The sequence below is a fragment of the Salvelinus sp. IW2-2015 genome, unplaced genomic scaffold (assembly GCF_002910315.2).
Source record: "Salvelinus sp. IW2-2015 unplaced genomic scaffold, ASM291031v2 Un_scaffold16283, whole genome shotgun sequence".
Classification (NCBI taxonomy): domain Eukaryota; kingdom Metazoa; phylum Chordata; class Actinopteri; order Salmoniformes; family Salmonidae; genus Salvelinus; species Salvelinus sp. IW2-2015.
In genome coordinates, this window is record NW_019957521.1 from 317,837 (window position 1) to 332,104 (window position 14,268).

The 14,268-nt window shown below is 46.3% G+C and overlaps 1 protein-coding gene across 6 annotated transcripts in view; it reads left to right on the top strand.

The window, feature by feature from the left end:
- The window catches only part of LOC112080359 (nck-associated protein 5-like), a 24,142-nt gene continuing 9,874 nt past the window's right edge, over positions 1-14,268 (top strand). The window contains exons 1-6 of one of the 6 annotated variants that reach the window (XM_070442524.1): positions 1-287; positions 9,039-9,181; positions 9,718-9,847; positions 13,546-13,653; positions 13,793-13,912; positions 14,123-14,221. In XM_070442524.1, coding sequence (XP_070298625.1) covers positions 9,722-9,847; positions 13,546-13,653; positions 13,793-13,912; positions 14,123-14,221 — 453 coding nt within the window. In that variant the 5' untranslated portion in view covers positions 1-287; positions 9,039-9,181; positions 9,718-9,721. Of the gene's footprint in view, positions 288-2,995; positions 3,090-9,038; positions 9,182-9,717; positions 9,848-13,545; positions 13,654-13,792; positions 13,913-14,122; positions 14,222-14,268 lie in introns of those variants that run through there. The other 5 variants (XM_024146091.2, XM_024146089.2, XM_024146092.2 and 2 more) reach the window with 5 other exon arrangements.

Here is a 14,268-nt window from a genome sequence, read left to right on the forward strand (position 1 = left end):
CCTCACTCGCCCTGGAACAATGGGAGATATGGCAGCCACTGCAGGCAGACGGCACAGCACAGGGCAGCCAGAGAGAGATGCACACAATTCACATGCTCGAGGACAAACCTTTTTCTATCAGTAGTTTAGAGGAAACAGTTCCTTATTAGAGGAGAGGGCATCACCTTRTGGATAAATCCTTTTTTCAACTGGAAAATACTTATATTGTGGGGCTTTTTTTACGATTGATTTTCTTTAGACTGGGGCTCTCTCGGATGCTTTGAGCGGATGCTAGGATATGAAGCAAGGTGAGACTGGGTGGGCATTTTAGGACAAGCAGATTTGAACATATAGTAAAACGTTTTTATTGTTAGGACTGACAATGTAGTCTAGACTATTTGTCCCTTTTGTGCCGTTATGGCTGTTTAGATTTCATTGATTGATTGTGTAGATATGAGATGTAGAGTTGATGTGACAGAACCACACCATATGACGTATTAGCTGTGGAGACTGAGAGGACAGATGAACCTGGGAAGCAGAAATCAGACACCCACAGGCAGGTCTATGTAACCTCTATGTTATTATGAAACACGTATGACACTGTTGTTGTAGCATCAGTGGACAATTTTTGGAGCAACGCTAAGCACTCAGAACCATGTTTAGTAATTTCATTGTTCAACCCAACATGGATGCGTTTGATTGGGGTTGATTTAGTTTGTTTTATAGATCATAGGAGAGGGGCATGTGTACACATGTGGTTTGCTGTTTAGTGTGCCCAATTATGACAAAGCCTCCCCAGTCTCGCTGTATTGGGACTGGCAGTCTTATAATGCAGTTCCTGTAGGGAGGACGGAGGGTGGGGTTGCCTGGCAAATATTTAGAAATATCCCCGCGAGGCCTGCACCACTCAGGTTGATTAGTCTCAGACATGGCATTGATCCAACCTCTGGGTTCTTTTGGGAATCGTCCCTCTGCCCCTCCCCCGATCCGTTATTCCCTCTCTCTCCCCTGTACTTTCAGTCAAAATCTTGTTATTGGATGATTAGTCTCACTGTYATTTTGTCTAAACATCAGAAGCCACAGTAACAAATGAATCCAATAGTCTGAATATGATCTATGTCACTGTCTAAATGTGTATTTACAGTGACATACTGTATTTTAGGCTAGTGACAGTGTTGATAGTCATGTTGATTCAGATTTATTCCTACGGGTCGTGATTTCTCTTTTTAAGATCCTGTTCAATTTGTCTGTCTGAGTCTTCAATGTTGTTTACATCACCTGTTGACACACTTTGATTGTTCACACCGAGAGAACTTCAATCTGTGCCATCCCAGATTGGCAGATGGGGAAGGGTACTGTTTGATATAACCTGAGACAGCCTCCGCCCGGCAGCAGCCAAATCCCCAAGTGTGTGACTGACTGACATGATTTAAGGAGCTTGAAGGGGTTTGGCTGTGCTGAGTTGTCTTTGATTTATACTGTAGCCTTGCCCTCATTCCATGAATATAGAGTGTAGTCTGCAAGTCAGCTCATTCCTTGTGGCATCACACCAGATCGAGCCACTTTGAACTCTGAGCTCCATTCAGATTACCTCACACACACAGCATGATATAAATATCAATGTTACCAACCTCCACAGGCAAAACACATTCTCAAGAAAATCATTGCTCAAGAAGTGCCATTTTTCACAGTTTCTTGGATGTGATCAGGTGTGTGTGCACCCAATAACACTATTTGGCTATGACAAGCGGATCATAAGAATAATCTCTAACACCAGTTGTTGTTTTTGTCGCACAACAACAGATAGATCACAGGTCAGGATTTTCACAAATGGAACAGGTGTGTTCTGACTGAGACAGGTATGCAAAATGCTCTGCTCTGTTTGATCTGCAGCTGGAAACCCAAAGTGGGAAAGGCCGATGCTAATCGCATTGGAAAATGACAAGATCTAAGGGCTGCTTGGGAGTGAAGAGCTAATACTGTAGCTCTTTATCTAAACTCATCTTGTCTGAAGGAACGCAGCCAGACTAGACTGACTCTGAATCTGAAGCCTATGGCAGTGACTAAGCACGCTCCTTTTTAGCTAGCTACAGTATGAGGACAAGGCAACCTCCCAAATGACACCCTCTTCCCTATATAAAGCCTATGGGCCCTGGTCAAAAGTAGTGCATTACATAGGGAATAGGGTGCCACATAGGACCCACCTATGACAGAGAGCATCGGAGTGTGTTCCCATTTAGCTATGAGGGCAAGTCTTGTGGAAACGGAAGATAACTACCGATGACAGTACAGTAATGGGGAATCCCAGATTACAGACGGGTTACATGGAGGTTCAATACAGTGATTTTAATACTGCGTGTCTGCAGCCTGCATGACATGGCATTATCACTGGAACATGAAAGGGGATTTCTAAAGGCTACTGGGTCTCTCTGCTAAATTATTCATCCATCTTTCTTTCATTACACTTTACAATGACTCAGATGAAAAGAAGGCAAGATGAGAGCGAGAGGCAGATTGTGGTCTTGGACTGTCTGGGAGGACAGGAAGTCCATACCAGGCCCAGTCCTGATGGTGACATGACATTGCTCTGGGTCCGTATTCACAAAGCGCCTTGAAGTGCTGATCTAGGATCTCGCTGACCATATAATCTTATTTTAATCCAAAAGGCTAAACTGATCCTAGATCAACAGTCTGAGACACTTTATGAATACGGGTCCTGATAATGACAGACATGCTATTTCTCTAAGGTCTACACATGCTAAAACCACTTTGAAGCCCCTCTCTGGAGATGTTTTTTCTGAGTGTGCATCTGGGAGATCAAGATGGAGCAAGATGGCCTTGATGTCATAGACTATATAAAAATGTTTGATGTCAGCAAATCTGACTGAATACTGTGAGTGGTGGAAAAGGAGGGATGAGAGAACAGTTGAGAGGATGACAGAAAGGAAGAATAGAGAGGATGATAACAAGATGTAATTTTGTTTTTCCTCAGCTTTTTGGCTCTGACATTGGGAGAAGACTAGAGCGAGCGAGAGAGMGAGAGGTGGTTTACACACCGAGGAGTAGGACTGAGTGCTCTGCTCTAAGGAGAGCTGACATCACAGGTGACTGTCTGTTCCAGAAGACTATTCTAGTCGACAGTTCTTTTCTATGTTCTTTGTCTTGTATGTTCCACCCATGAAAACTGACCCCCCTTGCAATAGCTTCTGTCTGGATAATACCTTTGGGGAGACCCCCTGCTTGGCAATTTATTTCTGGTGCATGACACATTTGTTTTCTTATGGTATAATGTTACAGATTTTTGTCTCCTTTATAAAAGCACATCACATGTCCTTAAGCATACTTTTGTTTTTTATAGCAGGTATCCATTTTACAACCGTTTTAGAGAAACAGGTGTTATGTGTTCCAGCCAGAGATTACGTGATATATCTTGTTCTCTACATTTAAACTGGGAAACTGTGTGTCATTGCACTTCATGTACTCTTTGTTTTCTGTGGAAGTATTATGGGGAAAGTGGAGGTGGGAACATCATTGAAAACGAGCAGTGCTGCTGGAATAGCAATGTCTACCTTATGGTGTTCAGGGTTACCCTTTTGTTATCTGTGGATTTCACTCTCTGCTTTCTCTTCATGTCCTTTTAGCCATTGTCAGATTCTCAGTGTCCTCGCTTTAGTTTTGTGGCATTTGAATAGGAAACAGAAGGAGATACTGTGTTTAGATATTTTATTGATGGTGGTGTAAAATATAATTTGCTCTTTAGAAGTTTTCTCTTTATAATCCTCTGTTGTAGTCAAATTGAGGATGGGGGTGGGGGGAAGAGGAGGGTGGGGCGGATGGGGTTGGGGAAGAGAGGTGGGGCGGATGGGGGGTTGGGAAAGAGGAGGGTGGGGGCGATGGGGGGTTGGGAAAGAGGTGGGGAGGCGGATGGGGGTGGGGAAGAGGGTGGGGGAGCGGATGAGGGTTGGGGAAAGAGGGTGGGGAGCGGATGAGGGTTGGGGAAAGAGGTGGGAGGGAGCGGATGAGGGTGGGGGTAGGGGGAAAGGATGAGGGTGGAGGGTGGGGGGGAAAGGATGTCGGTGGGGGGAAAGAGGGGGCAGATGAGGGTGGAGGAGAGGGTGGAAAGAGGATGAGGGTGGAGGAGAGAGGTTGGGTGAAAGGATTGAGGGTGTGGAAGGAGAAAGAGAGGATGAGGGTGGAGGAGAGAGGTGAGGAGGGTGGGTGAGAGGATGAGGGTGGAGGAGAGAGGGAAGGATGAGGGTATGGAAGGGAGAAAGAGAGGATGAGGTTGGGGTGGGGAAGAGGATGAGGGTGGGGAATGAGGATGAGTGGGGGAATGAGGATGAGGGTGGGGGAAAGCGATGAGGATGGATGAGAAAGAGGATGAGGGTGGTGGGGAAAGAGGGGGGGAGCGGATGAGGGTGGGGGAGCGGATGAGGGTGGGGGGCGGATGAGGTGGGGGGAGGGAAAAGAGGAGGTGGGGGTGGCGGATGAGGGTGGGGGAAAAGGAAAGAGGGTGGGGGAGGGATGAGGGTTGAGGAAAGAGGGTGGGGGAGGGATGAGGGTTGGGGAAAGAGGGTGGGGGAGCGGATGGGGAAAGAGGTGAGAGGGAGCGGATGAGGGTGGAGGGTGGGGGGAAAAGGATGAGGGTGGGAAAAGAGGATGAGGGTGGGAAAGAGATGAGGGTGAGGGGATGAGGAAGGGATAAGAGAGGATGAGGTTGGGAGAGAGGGGAAGAGATGAGGGTGGGAAATGAGGATGGAGGGTGGGGGAATGAGGATGAGGTGTGGGAAAGCGGTGAGGATGGTGAGAAAGAGGATGAGGGTGGTGGGGAAAGAGGAGGGGGGGATGAGGGGGGGAGCGGATGAGGGTGGGGGGAGCGGATGAGGGTGGGGGGTAGGGAAAAGAGGGAGGGTGGGGTGGGCTGAGGTGGGGGGAAAAGGAAAGAGGGTGGGGGAGCGGATGAGGGTTGAGGAAAGAGGGTGGGGGAGCGGATGAGGGTTGGGGAAAGAGGGTGGGGAGCGGATGGGGAAAGAGGTGGAGGGAGCGGATGAGGGTGGAGGGTGGGGGGAAAGGATGAGGGTGGGAAAAGAGATGAGGGTGGGGAAAGAGATGAGGTGGGAGAAAGAGGATGAGGGTGGTGGCGGAAAGAGGAGGGGGAGCGATGAGGGTGGAGAGAGAGAGGTGGGTGGGGTGAGAGGATGAGGTGTGGAAGGAGAAAGAGAGGAGAGAGTGAGGGAGGAGAGAGGTGAGGGAGGGTGGAAGAGAGTGTGGGTGAGAGGATGAGTTGGGGTGGGGAAAGAGGATGAGGTGGAGGAGGAGGATGAGGGTGGGGAATGAGGTTGAGGGTGGAGGAATGAGGTGGGGAATGAGGATGAGGGTGGGGAATGAGGATGAGGGTTGGGGGAGCGGATGAGGGTTGGGGGAGCGGATGAGGTGGGAGGGTAGGGAAAGAGGAGGGGGGGGATGAGATGAGGGTGGGGGGAAAGGAAAGAGGGTGGGGGAGCGGATGAGGGTTGGGGAAAGAGGGTGGGGGAGCGGATGGGAAAGAGGGTGGAGGGAGCGGATGAGGGTGGAGGGTGGGGGGAAAGGATGAGGGTGGGAAAAGAGGATGAGGGTGGGGGAAAAGGAAAAGAGGGTGGGGAGCGGATGAGGGTTGGGGAAAGGGTGGGGGAGCGATGAGGTGGGAAAAGAGGAGGGTGAGGGTTGAGCGGGTGGGAAAGAGGTGGGAGGGAGGGATGGGGTGGAGTGGGGGAAAAGGATGAGGGTAGGAAAAGAGGATGAGGGTGGTGCGGGAAAGAGGAGGGGGGAGCGGATGAGGTGGAGGAGAAGAGGTGGGTGGGGTGAAGAGGATTAGGGTGTGAAGGGAGAAAGAGAGGTAGGGAGGGTGGAGGAGGAGGTGAGGGGGTGGAAGAGAGAGGTGGGGGTTGAGAGGATGAGGTTGGGGAAAGAGGTGATGGGATGAGGGTGGGGGTGGGGAAAGAAGATGAGGTGGGAGAGAGGGTGGGGAAGAGGGTGGATGGAGGGATGAGGGTGGAGGGTGGGGAAAAGGATGAGGGTAGGAAAGAGGATGAGGGTGGGGGAAAGAGGATGAGGGTGGATGGAAAGAGGTGAGGGTTGGTGCGGGAAGAGAGGGGGAGGGATGAGGGTGGAGAGAGAGGTGGGTGGGGGTGAGAGGATTAGGGTTGGAGGGAGAAAGAGAGGTGAGGGAGGGTGGAGGAGAGAGGTGAGGGAGGTGGAAGAGAGGGTGGGGTGAGAGGATGAGGTTGGGAAAGAGGTTGAGGGATGAGGGGGGTGGGGGAAAGAAGATGAGGGTGGAGGAGAGGGTGGAGAATGAGGATGAGGGTGGATGAGAAAGAGGATGAGGGTGGGGGGAAAGAGGAGGGTGGAAGAGGATGAGGGTGGGGAAAAGGAGGATGAGGGTGGGGGAAAGGATGAGTGAGAGGGGTTGGGGAAAGAGGATGAGGGTGGAAGGAATGAGGATGAGGGGTGGATGAGAAGAGGATGAGGGTGGTGGGGAAGAGGAGGAGGGTGGGGGAGCGGATGAGGGGTTGGAAAAGGGTGGGGGAGTGGATTGATGGTGGGTGATATCATGAGGAATGGGGAAAAGAGGGATGAGGGTGGGAAAGAGTGGGGCGGATGAGGGTGGGGGGGAAATGAGGAAGAGGATGAGGGTGGTGGGGAAGAGGAGGGGGAGCGGGAGGAAGGAGGTGGGGGAAAGAGGGGGAGTGGAGGAGGTGGTGGGGGAAAGAGGAGGGTGAGGGTGGGGGTAGGCGGGAGGGGTGGAGGATGGGAGTGGAGGAGCGATGAGGATGAGGGTGGGTTGGAGGAGATGGTGGGGAAGAGGATGAGGTGGGGTTTGTAGGATAGGGTGGGGTGGGGGAGGCAAGATGAGGGGGGGAAAGAGGAGAGGGTGGGAAAAGAGGATGAGGTGGGGAAAGAGGATGAGGGTGGGTGGAGGAGAGGGTGGGGGAAAGAGGATGAGGGGGTGGGGAAGAGGGGGTGTGGGGGGGGAAGGGGGATGGTGGGTGGGTGGGAAAGAGGGGGTGGGGAGGATGAGGGTGGGGAAAGAGGAGGGTGGGAGGAAGAGGATGAGGGTGAGGGGTGGGAAAGAGGGGTGGGGGGGATGAGGTGGAGGAGAGGGTGGGTGGGAAAGAGGATGGAGTGGAGGGAGATGAGGATGAGGGTGGGGTTGTAGGAGAGGTGAGGTGGAGGGAGAGGTGGGAAGGGAGGATCTAGAATGGACTCATGTTGACAGTAATGTGTTGTAGAATGGATCATCTGCAGTATGTTTGTTGTAGAATGGACATCCAAGTTGTTGTGGATGGCTCATCTACAGTATGTTTGTGTAGAATGGACTCACTGACAGTTTTGGAGCATGACTCACATGACAGTATGTTTTGTTGTAGAATGGACTCAACATGACAGTATGTTGTTTGTAGAATGGACTCATCCCGACAGTTGTTGTTAATGTCTCTGACGTATGTTTTGTTGTAGAATGGACTCATCCTGACAGTAGTTTGTGTAGAATGGACTCATCCTGACAGTATGTTTGTTGTAGAATGGACTCAACATGAACAGTATGTTTGTTGTAGAATGGACTATCCTGACAGTATGTTTGTTGTAGAATGGACTCATCCTGACAGTATGTTTGTTGTAGAATGGACTCAACTGACAGTATGTTTGTTAGAATGGATCATCCGACAGTATGTTCTTATGGGCTTTGACAAAAGTATCGCAGTGTGCTATAGATTACTATAGATTCCTCAGTTATCTAGCTAAAGCCAGCAAACAGATGGATACACCAGTTATACATGTATCTGATCCAACACATCCAGTCTAAATGGCAGAAATAGTGTTACATCTCTCCATCATCAAGAACCTGACACTAGAGGATTTACTGTTCCATTCTCAGAAGAGATGTCTTTATCGCTAAACACTCCCTGTTATTTAGGTACAGTTGAAGTCGGAAGTTTACATACACATTAGCCAAATACATTTAAACTTTTTTCACAATTCCTGACATTTAATCCTAGTAAAAATGTCCTTTCTTAGGTCAGTTAGGATCACCACTTTATTTTAAGAATATGAAATGTAGAATAATGGTAGAGAGAATGATTTATTTCAGCTTTTATTCTTTTTCATCACATTCCAGCGGGTCAGAAGTTTACATTCGGGTAGCCTTCCACAAGCTTCCAACTAAGTTGGGTGAATTTTTGGCCCTTCCCCTGACAGAGCTGGTGTAACTGAGTCAGGTTTGTATGCTCCTTGCTCGCACACGCTTTTTCAATTCCGCCTCCTTGCTCGCACACGTTTTTCAGTTCTGCCCACAAATGTTCTTATAGGATTGAGGTCAGGGCTTTGTGGTGGCCACTCAAACCTTGACTTTGTTGTCCTTAAGCATTTTGCCACAACTTTTGGAGTATGCTTGGGGTCATTGTCCATTTGGAAGACCCATCTGCGACCAAGCTTTAACTTCCTGGACTGATGTCTTGAGATGTTGCTTCAATATATCCACAATAATTTTTCCTGCCTCATGATGCCATCTATTTTGTAAAGTGCACCAGTCCCTCCTGCAGCAAAGCACCCCCACAACATGATGCTGCCACCCCCGTGCTTCACGATTGGGATGGTGTTCTTCGGCTTGCAATCGTCCCCCCTTTTCCTCCAAATATAACAATGGTCATTATGGCCAAAGAGTTCTATTTTTGTTTTATCAGACCAGATGACACTTCTCTAAAATGTATGATCTTTGTCCCCATGTGCAGTTGCAAACCGTAGCCTGGCTTTTTTATGGCGGTTTTGAAGCAGTGGCTTCTTCCTTGCTGAGCGGCCTTTCAGGTTATGTCGATATAGAACTCGTTTTACTGTGGATATAGATACTTTTGTACCTGTTTTCTCCAGCATCTTCACAAGGTCCTTTGCTGTTGTTTTGGGATTGATTTGCACTTTTTGCACCAAAATACGTTCATCTCTAGGAGACAGAACACGTCTCCTTCCTGAGCGATATGACAGCTGCGTGGTCCCATGGTGTTTATACTTGCATACTATTGTTTGTACAGATGAACGTGGTACCTTCAGGCATTTGGAAGTTGCTCCCAAGGATGAACCAGACTTGCGRAGGTCTACAATTGTTTTTCTGAGGTCTTGGCTGATTTCTTTTGATTTTCCCATGATGTCAAGCAAAGAGGCACTGAGTTTGAAGGTAGGCCTTGAAATACATCCACAGGTACACCTCCAATTAACTCAAAGTATGTCAATTAGCCTATCAGAAGCTTCTAAAGCCATGACATCATTTTCTGGAATTTTCCAAGCTGTTTAAAGGCACAGTCAATTTAGTGTATGTAAACTTCTGACCCACTGGAATTGTGATACAGTGAAATAATCTGTCTGTAAACAATTGTTGGAGAMATGACTTGTGTCATGATGCACAAAGTAGATGTCCCAACCGACTTGCCAAAACTATAGTTTGCTAACAAGAAATTTGTGGAGTGGTTGAAAAATGAGTTTTAATGACTACAACCTAAGTGTATGTAAACGTCCAACTTCAACTGTAGATTAGTGCCTTGAGATGAGGCTGTTATGTCTCCTATGGTCTAGCTGTTAGATGCCATAGGAGTCTACAGCCATGTCTCAAGGCAAGGGTAGACTTATGCTTGTGGTTACGTAGTGCATTGTGGTTTTGTGAGTAAAGTGAGAYGATTGTAACATTAGAAACCGCCTTCTTGTGTTCATGATGAGAACCATGTCTGATGAGACAGAACCGAGGATGTGTGATGAAAACCTGGAGTCAGACGAGGGAGACGTTGAGGACTACCTGGAGGAAGAGGAGAACAGCGGAGAACTGATGGACCGACTCAGAGAGCTGGAGGTGAGCCAACCACCATCACAATTAAATGAATACAAGACATCTCAAATTATATCATGTTTTAAATATKATATAATTTTACCACATTCAGCGCTTTTATTTCTGTAGAAAGAGGAGGAAGGGAAGCGCTACTAAGGTACACAATAGTACATTTTGGTAGACAGAAGATGCTCTTTGGTGAAAGGGGTGAATTGGTCATCAAAAAGAAAGGAGGACCAAGGCACTCTTCATATAATTAATTTAAATGCCTTTATTTGTATGGCATGTTCAATAGAAACAAGGTTTTAAAAATCTGACTCATTTCGGCTGCATGGCCTTCGTCAGGGAGTACAAAGAAATAATACAATGTCCTCTTTTGAACAGCTTTTCCAATTAGCCCTAATTTGAAGAGGGAGTGGTTACAAAATTGATTGGACACACCTAGTAAGCAATACTATACAMATKAAAAAGTGAAATACTGTAGCTATGTTATCATAARMATACAACTCCAAGCTAGAAGTATCAGAACACCTAGAAAGGTAGTTCTAACATTAAATATGACTGGGAGAAGTGTCAAGAATAAGAAAGCAATATATTCCATATTACACAAGAACACAGCAAAACATGAACAACAGTCTAAACATAGCTGAGGGCATTCGAGCAAAATGTCCCACCTAGATGACAGCAAATGGACCTATCACGACCCTACAGGAAGGGCTGAGAAATCGATATCTTCATTTAAACCAGAGGTACTAGTGGCCTGTAGTTTGTAAATCCATATCTTCATTTAAACCAGGTACTTAGTGGCCTGTAGTTGTAAATCCATATCTTCATTTAAACCAGGTACTTAGTGGCCTGTAGTAGAGATCAAATAATACTTCATTTAAACCAGCGGTACTTAGTGGCCTGTATTGAAATCATATCTTCATTTAAACCAGGGTACTTAGTGGCCTGTGTTTGTAAATCCATATCTTCATTTAACCAAGAGGTACTTAGTGGCCTGTAGTTTGTAAATCCATATCTTCATTTAAACCAGGGTACTTAGTGGCCTGTAGTTTGTAAATCCTATATCTTCATTTAAACCAGGCTACTTAGTGCGCTGCTTCATAGTTTGTAAATCCATATCTTCATTTAAACCAGGCTACTTAGTGGCCTGTAGTTTGTAAATCCATATCTTCATTTAAACCAGGGTACTTAGTAGCCTGTAGTTTGTAAATCAATATCTTCATTTAAACCAGGCTATTTAGTGGCCTGTAGTTTGTAAATCCCAAAACCTTCCCTTTGGTTTAACTGTTTAAGACGGTCCCCTTTTCTAATAGAGGCCGGAATATGATCAATACCCATAGCTTGTAGGGAGGCAGCGTTGCCATGGTGTAAGGACTTGTAGTGCCTTGCCATGGGGTAGTCTTCATTGCCTACCCGTATGGCGTACTTGTGTTCCGCTAAGCGGTCTTGAAGGCGTCTCTTTGTCCGTCCAATGTAGAACACCTTGCACTGTGGACATTCCAATCTATAGATGACATGAGTGGTTTTGCAGTTAATGAAATGCTCGACGTAATACTCCATTTTGGAAGYTGTGTCAACAAAATACTTTTTCTCTGCAATGGTTGCACTGGTTACATTTAAAAGAGCCCTTGGGTTTGTGGTCAAGCCAAGTTTTTTGAGTCACCCGGAAGATAACTGTGGACTAATTTGGCATTTAGGGTAGGACATCTCTTAAAGCTTATGACTGGTGGCTCAGGAAAGACTTGGCGTAGTAGYGTATCACTTTGGATGATTCCCCAATTATTTTTAATGATTCTTTTAATGTTCTCTGCTTCAGTGCTGTATTTCGTAACAAAATACACTCTCTGATGTATCACGAGGAACTCCCCTTCGCAACAAGTTCTCTCTGTCAAGTAATCCAGCCCTTATACCTGCATCTTTCAGGACCTGAACGCTGTAGCCCCGATTCAAGAAGCAATTCTCCAATTCAGCAGATTTGACACTAGTCTGTTTCCTGATCGCAAATTCTGCGGACTCTTTGGAATTGGCCATATGGAATATTCTCTTTTAGCCTTTTGGGRTGAAAGCTGTCTGCCCTCAGAATGGTATTCCCATCTGTAGGCTTYCTAAAGATTGATGTGTGCAAACAACCTTTGTCATTTTTACTAATGTCGAGGTCCAAAAAATGAATGTTATCCTTGCTGTACTCCATAGTTAGTTTGATGTTAGGGTTAATACTGTTAAGGTATTGGTGGAAGGAAATAAGTTAATCTTCTGAGCCGGACCAAAACAGGCAAACATCATCAATATAGCGTCCCCACCATATAATCCGGTCAAAGAAATGGTTATTAGAAGGATCCAAAATGAAGTCATTTACCCAAGTACAAACCAGGGTAGGAAGGGCTGTAGCAAGCTCCCATGGCACGTCCTTTGACCTGTTTAAAAATACGGTCCTGAAAGATAAAGATGTTATGATTAAGAGTCCATTCAGTCAGTGAGACAATGAATTCTGTAGGAGGCATCTCAGTTTCAGGTCGGGTACTCAAGAAATGGTGCATAACTGCCAAACCTTGTTCATGTTCAATGGTGGTGTATAGAGACTTCACATCCATGCTGACTAAAAAGGAAGCTGTACCTATATTGTTCAACACATCTGTGGTATCTTGAAGATAGGCTGGGAGTGACGTCAGAAAAGGCTTAATAAAGTAATCAATGTACTTAGARATGGGGTCTGTCAGACTTTCATTACCACTAATGACTGGTCTGCCTGGGGGATTTTCAAGATTTTTGTGGACTTTTGGAAGAAGGTAAAAAAGAAGCCATACGCGGACTGCCATTGAAAAKAAATTTGAACTCATTGTCTGAAATGTAGCCATTCTCCTTAGCTTCTGTGAGGATCACTTTCAATTCAGTTTTTAGGTCCTCTGTAGGGTTGAAGGTAAGAGATTGGTAGAATTCATCATTGTCTAATTGACGGTAGGCTTCTGTCACATATTTGTCTTTACTCCACACTACTATAGCGCCACCTTTGTCTGCTTTTTTAACCACAATCCGTTCATTTTTGGACAATGATTCAACTGCATCCCGCTCTGTCTTGTTTGGTTGGAGTCAATTTTACCCTTGAACAGATTCTCCACATCAAAATTCACCTTCTTGGAAAATGTATTTAGTGTGGCATTCTGGACGATGGGACAAAWGGTGGACTTGGGCGGTGTTTTTGAGGGAACAGAAACTGCCTGACCTGAGACACTGGCGTCTGTAGTTGGAGAGATGTTTTGCTTGTACCAGGCCTTCAGATGTAGATTCCTGAAGAAACGAAATAGGTCAATCTTTGTATTAAATTCATTAGTTGAGTATGTGGGGGCAAAGGACAGTCCTTTAGACAAGACCCTTACACAATCATCAGAAAGGGGTTCTCCAGAAATGTTGATCACAGCCTTGTTCTGGTCCTACTCCGTGTGGTTGGATAGTCTTGATTTCTTCCGCGTCCTCTCCCTCTCTTGTTGAGGAACCTGCGTGACTCCATTGTATTATTTCTTTGTACTCTGTGACGATGGCCATGCAGCCGAAACACGTCAGATTTTTTAAACTTTGTTTCTATTGAACATGCCATACAAATAAAGGCATTTTAATTCATTATATGAAGAGTGCCTTGGTCCTCCTTGCTTTTATTTCTGTTTTAACATATGAAAAATATCTTAACATTTATGAATAATTTATTGTCTTCCTGTTGCCAGGCAGAAAACTCAGCTCTTTTGTTGGCCAATGAGAGTCAAAGAGAAGCATATGAGAGATGTCTGGATGAGGTGGCCAACCATGTGGTCCAAGCCCTCCTCAACCAAAAGGTAATTTGCAACAAACAACCCACCATTGACAAAACACAATTTTTGCAGTAAGGCAAAAAAGCAGTAAGGCATGGGTTGTCATCGTGTTTAACTTATAGTTGTGCTATACATTGTGTTTGTGTTCTGTGTGTCTTTGCAGGATCTGCGAGAGGAGTGCATCAAGCTGAAGATGCATGTGTTTGACCTGGAGAGACAGAACAGAGTGTTGTGTGAGCTCTTCCAACAGAAGCTACCCAACCAGTCAAGCTCTCAGGACCAGGTATAAAGCAACGTCACAATTTGCCCTGAGACATGGCTGCAGACTCCTATGGCATTGGAGGCTCTACATCTACACCCATGTCTGCTGAGTATTTGAAATGAATCTCTCAGCTGTTATACCTCTTGCTTCATGTTGTTGTAATGTATAGATTCCTATAACAATACTGTGCTTAAAGTGGTGTACATGATTGCATTGAATCTCATGTTACAGGTGCAGCCAGGACCCCTCCCAGTGTACAATACACAGCTGCTGCACAATGTCTCTGACAAGCAGGTGGGGTCACAGTCACAGAGCGACGCACAAGCCAAGGTGTGGACAGAGCACTGTTAGCACTTAATCCTAAAACATGGCTGTAG